Raw genomic sequence first — 18,324 nt, forward strand, 5'->3', positions numbered from 1 at the left:
ACGCAAACTAAAAATGACCACCATATGATGCTAATGCTAAAATGCTTTAAAAGTATTCAATATGCTTTAATGAAAGTCATGAAAATTGTGTTATAAATTATGTCATAAATTATGTTAATTTAACACTTCTTGCAAAAAGCTAAATTTTACTGAAAATGTAATACGTTTAACGTCTAAAGATTTATTTCGTTATTTAAAATTAAATAGAAATTTAGATTCTAATAAATCATTTTAGTATCGTGCATATCAAATGTATAAATTAAGGTTCTTGCTTTAATATCAAGATTACAGCGCTGTGCAACATCAAAAGTAATTAAGATCGATCCGACACCATAGATGTAGCCTGGACATTAGAGTAAGTGTTTTTAAACACAACAGTTGATGTGGCTTTGCCTTCTCAAAAAGCATCAATTATTCCTGAGCCAGTTTGCTGTACCGCAGATCAAACCTGGCAGTGAAGGCAAGCCCATGAGTGTCATATTCGGAAACCACAGTTTTTCGTATTCACATTTCTAAACTAGACCCAGGTTACTGGAAACCGTCACAGCTTGTTAAACAAGAGCTGATAGCTGACGGTTACAAAACAATAGTATTATTACCCTAGTGTACCCTCGTTAAATGTGCTTAAATTAGTCTACAGAACTTCCTGTATATTTGTTTTCATAGAGTGCTGTCTGGGATTTGTGGTATTAAGCTTGGCTATGGTTACTAATGGGAAAAGACAAAAGAGTGACATGAAATTTTTCATAAATAGGTTAAAATCAGTTTATACTTTATATCATCTGCAAGGATTTAATGAAGAACCCTGTGATTTTAATTAGATAAAAGAGTGGAATCTGATTAGCTAAATCAAACATCTCACCAACGATAATTACTACTTATACTTAAGATCATATTAAAGCTATTTACGACTGTATGTTTACATAAGCTCCTGCTTCTGTGTGCTAAAAATAGTGAAAATTAGCGACAGACTAGGAAGTGCTTCTTCCTGTGCACATGAAACTGTCGTAACACACTCAGAGGACACACTCAGAGGACAGCTCTATCCGATCCCTTCCGCTTGCGTGAATTTGTAGAGTATGCCATGCTTGTGCATTATTATAATATGTTTAGTTCCTTGGGAAGAGGACAGGGGGCTTGGCTTGTAGTGGCAAATTAATCTACATTTATAAAGCATTTGGAGAAAATGTATAACTGGGTAAAATATTTTCCTTTTTTATGTGGATATGTGGTGTAAACTGTCATGCCTTATTGTAGCCACATGTATTTGGGAGGGTCAAGTCTGTGGTAGCTTAGAAGTAAAAAACTGCTGAATAAAAATCTTAACTAAAGTTTATACAAGACTTAGTCAGTAATGTGTTCTCCATATTTTATTATGATGATAAATTAAAGTAAGTGACAGGGTTCTGGGCGGCACGGTGGCTTAGTGGTTCGCACTGTCGCTGTGCACCTTCAGGGTCCGGGTTCGATTTTCACCTTGTGTCTGTGTTCATGGAGTTTGGACGACAACTATGTTCTACTTGCATTATAAATCAGCAAGACCTACATCCAAATGTGTAAAAAAAACATGGTCATGTAAAAAGAAACCTTCTTTAAAATCAGCTTTAGGTAAGAAGGATGTTTTAGTCAGTTTGCATGTACGTTTATGGCTTGTCATTGCCAGTACTTTACTTTTGCACCATCCTATGCTGGTAGACAAGCACTCACACTCCAAGAACTTAATCTGTTATTTATTTTAGGTCACAATGGCACTAAATCAATCAACAGTGAGCATGCCACTTTCTCACCTTCTGACCAAAGAATCCTTTCTGATATGTTTTTTTTTTCCCACGTCTACTTTAGCACTGCTAAATAACCACTATACAGTTTTGTCTCAATTTCCCGCCATCCTTCTTAGGAAGGATGGTGTTGCATGGTTGTTGGGTTTTATTAGCAGGATATATGCTGTGGCGATATAAGTCTTAAGTCTTGCACTTAATTATTTCCCGTGCTGTTAGCTGATACTTAATTTAGTGTTATCTTTTTCAGCAGACCTGCTGGTCTGTGGTCACAAACAAGAAATACTCCCAGGACCTTATTAACTGTAGTCCATATTTCTTGCTCTGGGAAATGAGACATAAAAGATTACTGCAACTCCACGACTCTAATCTTGCTAACAATTGCACCGCAAATAATACTGATACTTAGTATGGTTTTATACTGACTGTCAAAACTAGTTTTCATGCATTATGACATCTTGCTGATTGGAACGGTGATTATGATAATATGCTAAGCATGAAGGTGTTGTCATGCTAATTACTTTCATTCAGTGTATCAGGATGGCTAATTGCTTACATTTGTGAACCTTATTTTATTGAGCATGTTAGTTCTTAGTTAGTTCTTATACCACAGTGGTATTGATTACTTTTCTGTTATAGCATGGTTGCTGTAAGAAGTAATGTGTTTTACGCTGTTCTACCTGCATCGAAAAGCATAATGTTTAATCTAAATATGAATTAGAATTTACCTGTTGGGAAATTGTGGTGGTATAAGAGAATAAAACATCCTTGGGGTGTGCCATTATTGGAAAATAATCAATTTGAGGCATATTAAAACCCTTTAATAAACCTCATTTCAAAATACTACCAGAATCACTATGGAATAACTTAACCTCATTTAATGATAGTTGAAGCAAAAGCTGCTTGACCCAATCACAGGTGTATCTGATCAGAATGTACCAGTAGATTTACACTATATGTGTAACAGTGTGTTATAGTAAAAGCTGCTTGGAGGACAAAGACTGCTAAAAGTTTGTATCAGGAAGATAAAATAACATATTTACTATTGTCTTTCACTTCACTGAAATAAAAAGATAGATTAATGATGGGAACATGTCAAGCTTATTAAGTTTGCCGTGTAAAAATGTTCAGGTCAGACTTGTGGGAAATGCTGGGCTTGTTCTGGCTTTGTGGGAAATGCTGGGATTATCAGACATCCAGCTGCTGACATCTGGATGGCAATCCTTCAGAGCCAAGTAAGTTCTTAAAAAAGTCAGATGTGTCTTGTTTCACCTCCACTTTAACCCACAATAAAATGATAAAAAGATAATGACGTGATGTTAGACACAAGACCTGTCTTTTTTTTGTGAATTACTGCATTGTTTTGTAGGTGAGATTATCTACAAAGGACAAATTTGTACTCTGTGGTTGAATTTATTAGTTTTTCTCTTCTGTTGATAAAATGACAAAAACAAGTTATAGCTCTCATGTTGGTTTTCTGAGTGCCCATTAATAACTAAAGAACACTTATATGCTCTATAACTTTACAATGCAATTTAAATACCCCATTAAACTCTACTGACTCAGTGTGTGGAATGCATTTTATATAATATATATATATATAATACACACACATAAACATACATACATACACACACAGCTTCTTAAATGCATTCATGCAAAATGCTTGAACACCTCCTCTGAGTTTTTCATAAACCCTCCATATACTCATATAAGTACCAAGAAAAATTTGCAATGATAGATATGAGTAATATTGTTTACAAGCAGCACAGTGGTTAAATGGTTAGCCTCACACATATAGGACTTTAGGGTTTGAATGGTTGGTAGGTTTACTCAGGTTATCCAGTTTCCTGCCACAGTCCAAATGCATGCACAGTAGTTTGATTGGGGTTTCAAAATTGCCTGTAATGTGTGATTGGATGTCTGATTATGTTGTGCCCTGAGATGGATTGGCACTTCATTCAGGTTGTGCCCCGCCTTATACCCTGGAATAGGCTCCAGGCCTCCTGCGACAGGACAGAGGTACAGTACTGTGCAAAAGTCTTAATCACATGTAAAAAACTACCGTCTTCAAAAAAAAAAGGATCTACGTAATAAAAAACCCCATAAAAAGCAGGAAACTGTAATTCATGATACAAAAAAAATAGTTGATGTAACCCTTTGCTTAAAATTCTGTATAGTCTCATGTACAATTTGTGCTGCTTCATCAGGAAATGAGCTTCTTAATTTGACCGAACATCCTGCAGAACCAGCCACAGTCCTTCTGAGGACTTTGCCGCACCTGCTTCTTTTTTATGCAAGATTTCTTCTTTCTTTCTTTTTTTAAATTAATATGCTGCTTTCATTTCTGGCCAATAAAGTTTTTGCCTGCAAGTTTTTCTAGATTACTAATGTTGTGAATTTTTTTAATTATTTTTTTAATTTGTTTTGTACTTTAACTTTGTAAAAAAAAAAATCAAAGGGGTGCTTAAAAGTTTTGCACAGTAATGTACAGTATAGATGGATGGATGAATGAATTAATAAATGAATATATATACTAAGCAGTCGCTTTAATGGGAAATTCTGTAAACATGCTTATTCCTTTATTCAAGTCATCTGTTGCAATTTGTAAAATCATGCAGATATAGGACAACAGGTTTAGTTAATGTTTACATCAAACATCAGTATGAGGAAAATCTCTTTGACTTTAACCTTGTTGTTGGTCCTAGGTTTGATTGTTTCAGACATTGCTGAACCGCCCCTTGGATTTTCACACACGGCGGTCAGGAGAGTTTACACAGATTGCCATGGAAAAAGAAAACATTCTGTGGGTGTCTTAAGACTGTAATGCCTTCTTCATAAGAGTTTTGCTAGACTACTTTGAGCTGACAGGAAGGCGAAACTAACCCTTTACAACTGTGGTGGGGTGAAAAGTATCTCAGACTACACGACATGTCAAGCCTCGAGGTGGGTGGGCTGCAACAGCAGAAGACACCATCGGGGTCCACTCTGGTCAGCTGAGAACAGGAATTTTACTTGTGGTGGCAATAAATGCAGAAGAGAAATGTGTTTAGCGGAAATTTGTCAAAACTTCACAAACCGAATGTTTTCCCAGGCTTCTGCACTTTTGGGTTTTCACAGTGACCCTCTGTGCATGAGCTCTGATGAACGTTCTGTCCAAGTACTCGTAACCCTGTTTCATTTAAAGCCTAGACGGTGATGTTTGGACGTCTGTCTTACGAGTCTCTGTCATTGTTTTTGCGGGTTTGTGAGTCATTTAAAAGTTTAACTCGGCCTGTCTTTTATAAAAAAAATATAAAATCTGTGGCATGTTAAGTTTTGCATTTTGGATTCATACATTTTTTTAAAATAAGTTTTTAATTTTTAGCTTTCAGAGCACGTGCAAGGCTTAATATGTCAGCGTAGTGATTAGTGAACAGAGCATGAGAAAAATGTCTCGTATCACTCTAGGTAATTTCTATCCCATGTATAAGCTTTGTTTGTAAATGTTTTGCAGAATGCGTTCAGAAGAGGATGTAAAAGTTCTGCAGTATATCTTATGTCCCCACTGCAGGTGACAAACAGAAAAGTGTCTTAATAGACAAAGTTGAGCAACTTAAGTCTGTGGAACTGTCTAACTGTGATGAACAGCATTTTCTGAATCCGTATCCGAATCTTTGCTCTCAAGATTAAAAGTTATTAGTTGCATTGCACTGCTATTTTTATTAATTTGTCACTCACCTGTATGTATTGCATATACAGTTTTTTAAGGCTTTTTTTCTCTAACCATATGTCTGCTTTTGTGTGTGTGTGTGTGTGTGTGTGTCCCATCTCTCTGTAGCATGCTTCTTCAGGTACAACTGGCTGTCCTTTGTCTACCTCATCTACCTCCTCCTCATCCCGCTGTTCCCCGAGCCCTCCATCACAACCATGCAGAGTAAGAGCTACTTAAATTTACCTATGACTGCTTTCATAAATCCAATCCCGGGGTGAAATCTGTCACAACGCTGCTATTAAATGGACTGTGAAAGAAACCAATGGGCTTAAAAAATGCTAAAAGTATTGAGGGTGTATTAAAAAGAAAAGTGGCGTGTCTGCCTTTAACGCAGCGGAATACAGAACCTGAAAGAAGGAGTTATTGTTTTGAGTGCTTGAAAGAAACACAGAAATACAACTGATTGCTTAGAAGCTTATGATTAAGTAAGGAATTACAGTACACATTGCAAACCGTGCTGTTATATAAAAATGATGGCATGTCAGAGGGGACTAATGCCACACATTTGAACAGATTTAATGTTGTTGAGCATCCATTTACATTTACATTTATGGCATTTGGCAGACACCCTTATCCAGAGTACCTTAAAAAAGTGATAGGACATTTCATTCTGCATTTAACACCTGAGCAGGTTAAAGGGGGTAAGAGCCTCACTCAAGGGCCCAGCGTCTTGGCGGTCATGAGATTTGACCTCATGACCATCCGCAAAGTTGTTCAGTGCCTTAAAGAATGAGCAAAAGACAACTTAGTTCCTGTTCTTACATTATGATGGTATAATAAAGTTATTCTGTGTGTGTGTGTGTGTGTGTGTGTGTCTCTCTCTTGCTCTCTTTTTGTCTCTCTTAATCAGTAAAATAAATGTCTAATAATAATGAAAAACATCAACAATTTTAGGCTTTCCATATTTAAATTTTTTGTTTATTATTAGTCTTAGACTATATTCCTAGTGTTATATTCCTCTCACGTCCCAATGCTCGGTATATTACTATAGAAACTATAGTAATATAGGAAATTTATATTAGTCTGTAGTTGTTACCACAGGTAACTGGAGCTACCCGTGCTTTTACCACTTAGTTTTTTTTTTTTTTTTCTTTCTTGGATTTTTTACTGTAGTAACCAGGCTTCCTAAAGGACTTCTTTGGCCCTCATTTTCAGTCCAATACCTGAGCAGTTTTAGAGAAATTGCTCAGACATAAAAACTAAATTAAGGCATGGACTAGGAAGAAACAGGTGCCGGTGATGACCGATGATCACGCTGGTGATCAGTATACTGGTGATGCTAAATGCTAAGTGGTTGGAACAGAGAGGGGAAATGAGGTTTCTGTGAAGTTGTTATATAAATAACCAATTTGTTTTTTTTATTATTATATATAATTATTTAATTATGTATAGTTTGCAGTCACAGTAAAAAAGAAAAGTGACATTTCTACGGTAATTCCTTTAATTTTCCTTTTCCTTCCTTTGTTATTACGTAACAAAAAGACATGGTTATGTATGGATGTAACAACCTCAGCAGCTACCTCATTTCCCCTCTCATCTGTTCCAACCACTTAGCATTCATTGAGAAATTGCTCAAGCATATTTTCAGTCCAATACCCCATTTTCAAAGAATTCCTTTAGGAGGCCTGGAGATTTTTACTACATTTAAACGTTTTGGAAAGTCTCTTTGGAGGAAAAAAAAATAAAAAATAAGGAGTGCCTGAATATTTTTGAACAGTGCTGTATCACTTTTGTATGAAAGCACAGGTACCTGTAGTAAATAATTTGCTATATTACTATAGTTTCTATAGTTTAATTATTGATATTTGCACTCTTTGTAAAATGACTTATTCAATTGTAGAGAACTAGTAAGGAAATAACTGCAGCTGGTTTAAAATGTTACTGTTAACAGGAACTAACTTGCTTTAACAACATTAAATGTACGTGTAAGTGGTTAAAAGTCACATGTACAGTAGTTTATAAATCAATGCAAATTTGTGACCATTGGTAAACTCTGTTGTACAAAACAAGTACACCACTTCGGTTGCTCTCACCACTTTGTTGTTGGGTATACTGCTATGATTTGTTCCTTATTTAAAGGCAAATAGAAAAGATTAATTAATTGATTGATTCATTCATTTATTAATTCATTCTCTATTTCTGTATATAACAGATTAAATATAGAGTAGCTAGATTGTAGCAGCTTAGGTCTTCAGGCATGGAGAACCATGTGTCTTGCTGAATGACGCAGTGCTCAGATGGGTCAGAGGAAGGGCAGGAACATCACTGCATCGCCTCTCATAGCTCCAGGAGAGAGAAGGAGGGAAGCAGGTTCTAAAGTGGACCACTTACACCCTCATCAATAGTTAAAGAGACCTGCCTTTATTGTAAAGGAAATGTACTTCCTGCATGGTGTTTCATAGATCTTTGAAGTCTGGTATAGTTGTACAGTATAACCCAGAACCCACTCACAACAGATAAATGAATAGACGTACAGTAAATGTATACAGTAGATGAGATAAGACAGACAGAAAGACTTTATCGATCCCTTTTTCCGGAGAAATGTGAGAAGCTTGATTATCAATATTAGGACCAGGTCTTGTTATTGTGTGTCCATGCATTGCCTTTTCATTAAGGCCGCCACTAGACTTCTGTAGGTTATGTGTTTTTTGTTATGTATTTTTCTGTAAATAAAAAAAAAAAAATCCATGAGAAAACATGCATGCACTTACTGTACTGTATAGTGTTTGCTTTGCACTCAGACTAGATTTGGTGTGTCTCGTATTGAATGACAGCACTCATATTTGGAACAAGAGTTCAATTCTTTTCTGTTCCAAGTTATATTCTGTAAATGTCGAACGAGTAACATGAGTTCTGAGTCATGGGTTGCTAATGGTGCTCTTGGCCCTGTGGGTTGGTTTGGGTTTATTTGTGACAGATTTAAACTGTCATCTGTCTGATGATGCTGGGAAAGCTTCAATGACTAGTTTTCACTTTTTGAACCTTAATGCAGGCCAAGCATGGACAGAATGAGGACATGTGGAAGGAAAAGGTTTTGGACCAATGAAAAATGCCCTGTTTCGTTTTTTACGTGCAATTTTACATAGACCTGCAGTGTCTCATTCACTGACTACTTTATTAGGAACACCTACAGTATATACTGTACCTGCATATTCATGGAGTTACAGGCTAATGCTTTTAAAGACTAATGCTTGTCTTTAATCCTGAAAAGAACTCGAGGAGATCAAAATCTATGTGTAATATGATGCAACAGTTGAGAAATAAGAAAGATTAATATTAGAAAATGTCCATTAGAATATGAAAAAATGCGTAATAGGAATCCTAGTATAAAACTCCATGAATAATCCTTGTTGTAATATTATATTGGTCTAATCTGGTCTAATCTGACTACTTTTGATTCCACACTCATTATTATCCTAGAAAATAGCACTTGCTTTAATGTTTACTGTTATTTACTGTTCCTACCACTGCTCCATCGGTTCTTTTTCTGAGCAAATCAATGACAGCGCGAAATATTTAATCAAGGCCATGAAATGTGCATGAGAAGTATCTCAACTAAACACTGGTGGGACGCGTGTAGTATTTTGGATTAAGATGCTGTCTACCCGGAGCTCTTGTTGGACTTTGGGCTCAGGATTCATTCCATAGTCTTTTTACTCTATTCACAGACCAAAAGATACAATTATACAATTTAATGTGACTCATCAATGTGGTTACATCAAACTGTGGGTGAGGACAGTGATGCCAAGCAGATTTATTTATTCCACCAATAAAAAAAAGCTGTGCTTAATGCAATTTAAGAAGCATTCAGGAGCTTCTGAGCCTTTTACAATTTGACACGAGGTAGATTAGGCATACAGTATCTGTTTAATACAGATACAAGGCCGCAGGGAAGTTCATCAGAACAGATAGAGTATCGGAATGCTAGGAAGTGCTTTGAATGAACACATTTGACACATGGGAGCTCTGTGTTATCGTGCTTCCCATTGACGAAGAAACATAAAAATAAAACCTATGTAGCCTGATCATTTGAAAAGATCATTAGGTCTAGCCTTAAAAAAAGCAAAGCTGTGTAGCCTTTAGAAAACCACTTACTAGTGAGGCTAATTGGAAAGAAGCCTTCAATTTGCAGGGATCATTAAGAATGGACTGTAAGTCCAGATTCACTTGTTTCTAGAGTGATTGTCACATCTAGGTAAGAAGAGAGGTATACGCACCTATCATGCCTAGTGCCTACTGTAGAAGCCTGTGGGGACAGCGTTAATCAGGGGTTGCTTCTGTTGGTCAGATCTCGGCTCAGCAACATTACGAGCCCAAAAAAACAGCTGACTACCTGAGTATACTAAATGACCAGGTTTTTCCCATCATTGGATGTTTTTCCTCCCTGATGGCACAGACATATTCCAAGATGACGATGCCAGGATTTATCAGGCTCAAATTGTGTAAGAGTGGTTCAGGGAACATGAGATCAGTTTCACATATGGATTGGCCACCACAGAATCGTCCATACCTTAAACATATTGGGAATCTTTGGGATGTGCTGGAGAAGCAGTCTGACCCTTACATCACCAATATAATATAAGATCTTGGGGAGAAATTTATGTGACTCTACAGGGAAATAAACTTTGTGACATTACATAACCTGATCGCAACGATGCCACAGCGAATGCGTGCCAAAGCAAAGATGGTCCAACAAAATGTTATGTGTGAGTGTGATGTTTTTTTTTTTCTTTTTTGGCTGGGAAATGTAACTAAGAACAGGAACTTACTTGTCTACCTGACTTTTTCTCCACACTGATTATACTGTATAAGCTAGAAGAAAATGAAAAAAAATGTAAATGCGTCATTAATTATTTAATTAGGCAACCATTGTAATTGTTGGCCGACCAATGGTGTGTGTGTATGTGTATATTGTTGGCGGAGGCACAGCAAGGCTCACAGCTTGCATGCCCCAATGTGCATTGTTAATTGTCACACCCCCAGTATGCATTGTTAATTGCATCTGGATATAATCAGTTAGAGATAAAACAAGTGCAAATAGTCTCACCTTCAGCCCTTAGAAACCAAGCCAAGTTCGAAATGTTTCCCAAATCACTTGCACTTTTATTTTATTTGAATGGCATATGAACAAGAGTTTTAGCAATGAATTTGAACAGTTTCAGGCTTCTCTCTTTCTCTCTCTCTATCTCTCCCCCCCCTTTTCATTATCTCTCCCCTTCTCTCTCTCTCTCTCTGTCTCATTATCTCTTTCTTTCTCTCTCTCTCTCCCCCTTTCTCATGATCTCTTTCCTTCTCTCTCTCTCTCTCTCTTCCCTTTCTCTCTTTCCCTCTCTCTCTCCCTTTCTCATTATCTCTCCCCTTCTCTCTCTCTTTCTCGCTCTCTCTCTCTGTCTCATTATCTCTTTCTCTCTCTCTCTCTCTCTCACTTTTCCAACAGCTTCATATTAACAAGCGTTCTCTTTCCTCTCTGACTGCCAGGGGCAAACTGGCTGGGAAATGAGTAAACTATTTAGTGTTCTTAGATTTATTAGTGAGAAATCAGCACAAGCTGAAACTGATATGCTGGTCAGAGGGGCTGTGAAACTGTCTTCAACAAAAAATAAGTAAATCTGCTGAATATTTATTATGTACAGTAAATCTTTGGACATTCAGTTAGTGATTGGTATACCTTTATATTTCCTTGATTATTGGTGGCAGGGTGAGGTATTACAGTATGCGATAATATATTACATGGAGAAAATGTCCTGATCAGATATCTATTCTATTTGTATTGGTTTTTATATTTTTAACTTTGATACCAAAAATGGCGAATTATATTTAGCCGTGCGAGAAATTGAAGTGTTTTGCAGTTTTAGCTTAGCTCTAAAGATCTGTGCTTCTGACCTGAAGGTTATGAGCTCAAATTCTGTGCACATCAACCATAACCTGATCACTTGTCCAGGCTTCCTAGTTGTTTTGATTATAAACGTCTGCTAAATAATCAAAAATCTCATTTAATTTAAGCTTAATAAAAAATTTCTTGATTGAGAAGTTAAGGCAACTTACTCCACCAGATTTTTGAGTTTTGAGGCCAACTTAAACTCTTACATTTTAAAGAAAGCTGTAGAGTTACCAACTAATTATATTTTGTTCAGTTAATTTATGTCAATAAAAAACTTATAATAATAATAGTTCTAATGATAGTAATAATAATAGCAATAAATAAATAAAAACCAGAGAGGGTGAATTGAAGTGAGTGGTAGCTCAGGCAGCTAAGGCTTTAGGTTGTTGTTTTGAGGATCTGAGGATCCGAGTTCGAGCCTTTCCGTAAAGTTGTGCAGATCGCATGATCCGCTGTGGCGACCCCTCGGCGGGAGCAGCCGAAAGAAAGCAAGCAGAGGGTGAATTGCTTTCTCTGAGACATGTGACGCCAGCTGACCCCACTAATTCCATGAGCTGCTGCTCATGCACCATTAGGAAGCTGCATTACTTACCCCTCCTGCCGACAGCATGGCCAACCTGCTCAGAAGGGATATAAACACTTTTCTGTTGCTCCATTTGTGAGCCCTTACCCATTATCTTAATGAACAGGACCTTATTCCAGTGCAGAACAAAATCAACAGTCTACTTTTTCGTCCTCTGAATTAAATTCGACGTCAATTCTCACCAGTCTCACCACGGCGACAACTACCAAGCAGGAAGGGCAATGACTATCACACGCTTCCTCCAAGACTTGTGATGACAACTGACCACATCTTTTTACACTGCTGCTCACGCTCCGTTGTGGATGTTGTAACACTTTTAGAGGAAAGCACTATCTGCCTTCTAGGTTCCCGGCTACGAATGGCTGTCTACATGTAGCATCACTCTGGAATTGAAATCCTGATCGCATTTCTATCATGTCACTAGAAAGCCACACAAAAGGATTAATATGGTAAATACTACTACTGTATATGTTAAAATAATTAACTTAAAAAAAACAAACATCGGTAGCTCACAACACTTTTAAGACATGATCAATTTCGAGATCCCTCAAAAATGAGAGAAAAACAAACAAACAAACAAATAAATAAACAGTCTATCATCTACAGTATATAAATAAAAGAGCGTTTTTGTCCGTACATCGGTCAGAGCACATCTGTCTGCCTAGTCTGTATGTCTGTATGTCTGTCTGCCTGTATGTAATGTAATGAAACCTTGCCAGTCCCCAGGTATTAGCCTGAAGTTAAACCTGTGCCATAAATGAAATAAAAATAAATAAAAGTTAAGTCACGGACAGTTATGTGCGAGACTATAAACCACAAATTTTGACAGCGTACTGCACATGCACCAAACTGTTGGCTTGTCATAAATTGACCGTTGGACAGGATTAAATAAAACTTCTGCAGTACTTGGATATCTCCTTGAAGTTTACCCTGCACCATAAGTGAAATCAAAGTGTTGAGTAAAGTAAGTGCTGGATTTAATAATTTACTTTAAAATAAGCTACTAAAAAACTACTTGCTAAATATAACAGCGCTTTAAGTTTTTGCGGACTGGGGTCGTTTTTAGGACAAAATTGTAATTGTTTTTTGATGTAACGAGTAATCTAACGCGTTGCGTCCGCCATTTTAATACTTAGTTATGTAGTTGTATTATTTAAAAATGTAATTTACATTTGTTATTTAGACAATTTATGTAATCCGTGAGCCAGACATCAGTCATTCCCAATTCGTTAATGTGTGTGTGTGTGTGTGTGTGTGTGTGTGTGTGTGTGTGTGTGTGTGTGTGTGTATGTATGTATGTATGTGTGTGTATGTGTGTGTATGTGTGTGTGTGTGTGTGAAAGTCGTTCTACAAGCCCCGCCCCTAATAACTCCCTCTGTTATTCCTGCTGTTATACCCCTATCTCACCTATGTGGTTATGACTATGTGAGGACCGATGCGTGGAAAGATGGAAACCTAATCACAACACTAAAACTCGCGGTAACTCATGATGAACCGTACTTACGGCCACCGCACTACACCGCGTATGGTGAGATAGGGGTATTAGTAGTTAACAGATTATGGGCCAAACTTCGCTGAGTGATAAGGGGAGAATAATTAAAGGTCTCAAAGAAAACAACATACATGAGGAATCACGAAGGAGTTTTCATTTTTTGCAATGGAAAAGTACAGTACTCTAACTAGTTACTTTTTAAAGACAGTAATTTTGTAATGTAATTAGTTACTTTAAAAAGTAACGTCCCCCAACACTGCAAGTTGTTTATATTGTGTGCCACGCTGCGCGTGTGTAGGGTAGTTTTCAGCCCTACTGCCTTTTCTCACGCAAAAAGGTTTGTCTTGCAGCATTAAAATCTGAGTGGATCTAAGTGCATGGGTTATTTTGCTCAATGGATTTGTTATTATAAGGTAATGTGTCTTACAGTATTACATATTTTTAGGTTGCTGTAATTTTAAAACTCCTGTGAACATAGTGATTATTATAGAAAAAAAGAAACCTAAAGATTACGCATTTAAGCTCTAGAATGAGCAACAGAAATGCTTATTCAGTGGAAAATGGTCGGTGCACACCAGCAGATATAAGAAGGTAACAATTACTGTATTAGGCTTTAGAATAGCTGCAGGTGTACTATAAAATCCCATGGTCTTGGCAGCTGTACAGTATGTGTTACATTAAAGACAGAAATGGAAAAGAAACATCCGTATTTTCATTTGTACCACATTAAGCTGCATTCTATTAGGATTTATAACCATAATTCCCTCACAATGACCTGATCCTAGACTCTTTACTGGTTCCTGTTCACTCATCCATAAAACATTGTTCAACACTTGCACTCAATTATGAAGGCATTTTAAAGGCTGTTTGACCTTGTTGTGTTGGAAAGAATATGATAATGTTACTATCATAATTTATTTAATTTCAAGTTATTTTCTAAAGAACTATTGAGTTAAGCTAAATTTTTTTTTTTTTTTTTTTTCTATAATACCGTGTGATTTCATTTCACTTAATCTCTGATGCTAATATGGTTTATCTCCTACAGGCCACACAGGACGGTTGCTGAAGTCGCTGTGTTTAACCAGTATGATTTTCCTCCTGTTCCACATCATCTACCAGATCACGGTCAACAGCCTGCTAGCCAGGAATAACATCGATCCCGGGTTTAACTGTAAGTTGCTTGTTTTTTTTTTCAGCATGACCCAAAATCATATAGCCATCCGTGGATTTATAGAGAGATACTTTTTTTTCCCTTTTCTTTCTTTCAAGTGTTGAGACTGGACAAGTCTGAATAGTTTACTTCTTTCTGCAAAGTATTTTTATTTTTAAATAAATATATATTTTTGTCGATATTTTGTAAAAAATACTTTCACACCAACTGTTCATTAAAATAAGGGGTAAAATATGATGTTGTTGGTTATTTAAATTTGTTCTATTTAAAAATGATAAACACACAAAAAAACAGACAGGTAATATTTTAACCAAAGCTGCACTGAAGTCTCAATTCTAATCGGTCAGTATAATATTATTTATCGCACTTACTTATTAGATATATCATTTAAATTATTGAACTTAATTTCTTATATTATTGTTTCGATATTAAAGAAAGTGCATGTGAGCTTGTATGGCAGGCACTTCACATCAGATTATAAAATGTGTGTAATTTCTGATGTGGGGAAGACTTCTGTCAGGAGATATGTACTGTATTTAGCTGTTTTTGGAAGGAGTCTCCAGTGTCAGTGTTTTTTTAAATCAGTGATACAGCCATAGCTTTATGATTTATTTCATTTACAAGCAACAGAATAAAATAAAGGGCTGCTGAAGAAAACACTTTGTACAGCTATTATAACATATGTGATAATAAGAGCTACCTTGTTTGTAAATGAAGTACTGTATTAGTGGTAAGCATATTGCTGTGATAAAGAGATAAAACACTACATATTCTGTTCTAAAGCATAGGCTAAGGTATTAGCATGATGTGTGGAATAACACACATCATGCTAATGGCATGATGCAACACAATGCAGTGTGGAGTGCTGCAAGCATGCTGAAGTGCATTATTAGTTTATTATATATTAGTTTGAAATAACGGTTTATTGATGTGGATCATTTAAGAGATGTTAGTTCATGTTGTCACTTAAATTATACTGTAGTTGCTATAACTAGTCATTTATCATTACCATCTCCTTTCCTCTTATCTTCTTCAACTTTGAGGCTAGGGAAGGCTTTCCATCATTTCCAACTTTCACATTACATTTAATGATATCTCCTTAAGTAAACACAGTTGGGAGAGTTAGTTGTTCTGAAAGAGTTTACTGATCAGAAATGGAAGCAAAATTGCACTTTCTGATTATTTACACTTTTATCAGATTATAATAAGCTGTGGGAATGTGGGAAGTTGCACCCTATACAGGTGCAACTTACTTAATTAGAATATCATCGAAAATTTGATTTATTTCAGTAATATAGATATATATAGATTCATTAAGCACAGACGCGCTTATATATTTCAAGTGTTTATTTCTTTTAATTTTGATGATTATGGCTTACAGCTAATGAAAACTTGAGAAAATTAGAATATTATTTAAGACCAATGGCATCGAGGCGATCAGTCTGTGGCACTGCTGACGTGTTATGGAAGCCCAGGTTGTTCTCATAGCGTCCTTCAGCTCTTCTGCGTTGTTGGGTCTTGTGTCTCGCATCTTCCTTTTCACAATACTTCATAGATTTTTTTTTTATGTCGGGAAAGTCTGCTTGCCAATCAAGCACAGGTATACGAAGGTATTTAAACCAGGTATAAGTACTTATGGCAGTGTGGGCAGGTGCCAAGTCCTTCTGGTCCTTTAAAGCTGGTCAGCAGAGGGAAGCATGAAGTGCTTTAAAACTTTCTGTTAGATGGCTGCGCTGACCTTGAACCTGATCAAAGACAGTGAACCATCACCAGAGATGACATCGCTCTCCAAACTACCAATGACTGTTTAAACTTTACACTGGACCTCAAGCAACTTGGATACTGTGCCTCTCCTCTCTTCCTTCAGAATTTGGGACCTTGATTTCCAAATAAAATGCAATATTTGCTTTCATCTAAAAAGAGGACTTTGGCCCACTGAGCAACAGTCCAGTCCTTTTTGTCCTTAGGCCAGGTAAGATGCCTCTGACATTGTCTCTGGTTCAAAAGTGGCTTGACACAAGTAATGCGACAATTGTAGCCCATATCCTGGATTCGTCATAAATGTGCTTAAATATAGTACTCTGTAAACAGCCAGCTTCTTAAGCAATAACCTTTTGTGTCCTCCTCTTTATGTGCAGAGTGGACCCGACTAAGAGACCATTTAAAGGCTCAGGAACCTTAGCAGGTGTTTTGAGTTAATTTGCCGAGAGAGAGAGAGAGAGAGAGAGAGAGAGAGAGAGAGAGAGAGAATACTGTGCTTAAGTCTTGAGACCCCTTATTTCTTTGTATTGAATTGATATTGTAGATAAAATTAGAGAAATTGGACCAAATGTTTTACTGTGACAGACTGCAAAGTCCCTAAAGATACAATTTGTTGTTGTGGTTTGTCCTTTTTTAAGTACTGTTCAGCGGTATCTAATAATTTCGGATTGTATCTCTCTCTCTCTCTCTCTCTCTCTCTCTCTATGATTTTATCTTTGATAGGTGGATAAAAAGGTCTTGACAGAAGGCAAATTCAGCAGTCACATCTGTTTAATGCAGCTTTTGCCTCAGGGAAGTTCAGCAGAATAAATACAGTACCCGTGTGCTTGGCAGGGCATTGAATGAATTCACATCTGAGCATGTAAACATACGCACACATGGCACATGGGAGAAGGTCATCATTGTGTATTACATTGACAACCAAACAAAAGTCCTGTTTCTTTGGAAATATCTAATATACCGTACTTATACATGTACAGTGTATAAAGTATAGTATGCAGCGTCTGTAGTTTCCAACCACGTAAATTCTGTGTACTTAAATTCTACTACATCTGTTATGGTTGCTCAAACGTATGTTGGTCATTCATTCATTCATTCATTCATTCATTCATTTATTTATTCAGAGAGTGCTTTAAAAATCTTCAACTAATTGTCACAATGCTACAGTAGGTAATATAACTGCAGTTAATATTCACACAGTCATAAACAAAAGAAAAGAAAGAAGAAATAAATCTATTATTTGAAATAAATAATATTCACTTATGGACAAAGGCAGACTTTATCAATCAGTGTAGATTTATGAGAAGTATATATTTATAGTGGATAATTGGCTTTTAAAAGCTTATGAAACACTATTAAACTCTAGTTTGTCTCCTTCTCAGACTAGAGACAGTAATAATCTCTCAAATTTGATTTAAAGTAATAAATTTGCATAGGCCCTGTAGCTACCTTTCCCTTGTAATCAATCACAATGACAAAAGAAGATTTTTGTGAAAGGTAGCATACAAGAGAAAGAAATTGACTTTTTGCTTGATACAGGTGCAGAAATTACAGTAATTCCTATTAAATTGGCTACAAAATTGCTACAGTATCTCACAAAAGTGAGTACCCCCCTCACATTTTTGTAAATATTTTATTATATCTTTTCAAGGGACAACGCTAAAGATATGTAACTTTGATAGAATGTAAAGTAATCAGTGTACAGCTTGTATAATGGTGTAAAGTTGATGTCCCCTCAAAATAACTCAACACACAGCCATTAATGTCTGAACTGCTGGCAACAAAAGTGAAAACACCCTAAATGAAAATGGCCAAATTGTGCCCAATTAGCCCTTTTCCCTTTCCGTTGTCATGTCACTCATTAGTGTTAGAAGGTCTCAGGTGTCCTTGGGGAGCAGGTGTG

At 36.5% G+C, this 18,324-nt stretch overlaps 1 protein-coding gene across 1 annotated transcript in view; it reads left to right on the top strand.

Annotated features, from left to right (window-relative positions):
• LOC128512985 (piezo-type mechanosensitive ion channel component 2) overlaps positions 1-18,324 on the top strand; it is a 96,684-nt gene that overhangs the window by 2,178 nt on the left and 76,182 nt on the right. Inside the window, exons 2-3 of the mRNA XM_053486557.1 lie at positions 5,599-5,694; positions 14,535-14,660. Of these exons, the coding sequence (XP_053342532.1) occupies positions 5,599-5,694; positions 14,535-14,660 (222 nt within the window). The remainder of the gene's footprint in view (positions 1-5,598; positions 5,695-14,534; positions 14,661-18,324) is intronic.

The sequence above is a fragment of the Clarias gariepinus genome, chromosome 25, assembly GCF_024256425.1.
Source record: "Clarias gariepinus isolate MV-2021 ecotype Netherlands chromosome 25, CGAR_prim_01v2, whole genome shotgun sequence".
In the NCBI taxonomy this organism is placed as follows: domain Eukaryota; kingdom Metazoa; phylum Chordata; class Actinopteri; order Siluriformes; family Clariidae; genus Clarias; species Clarias gariepinus.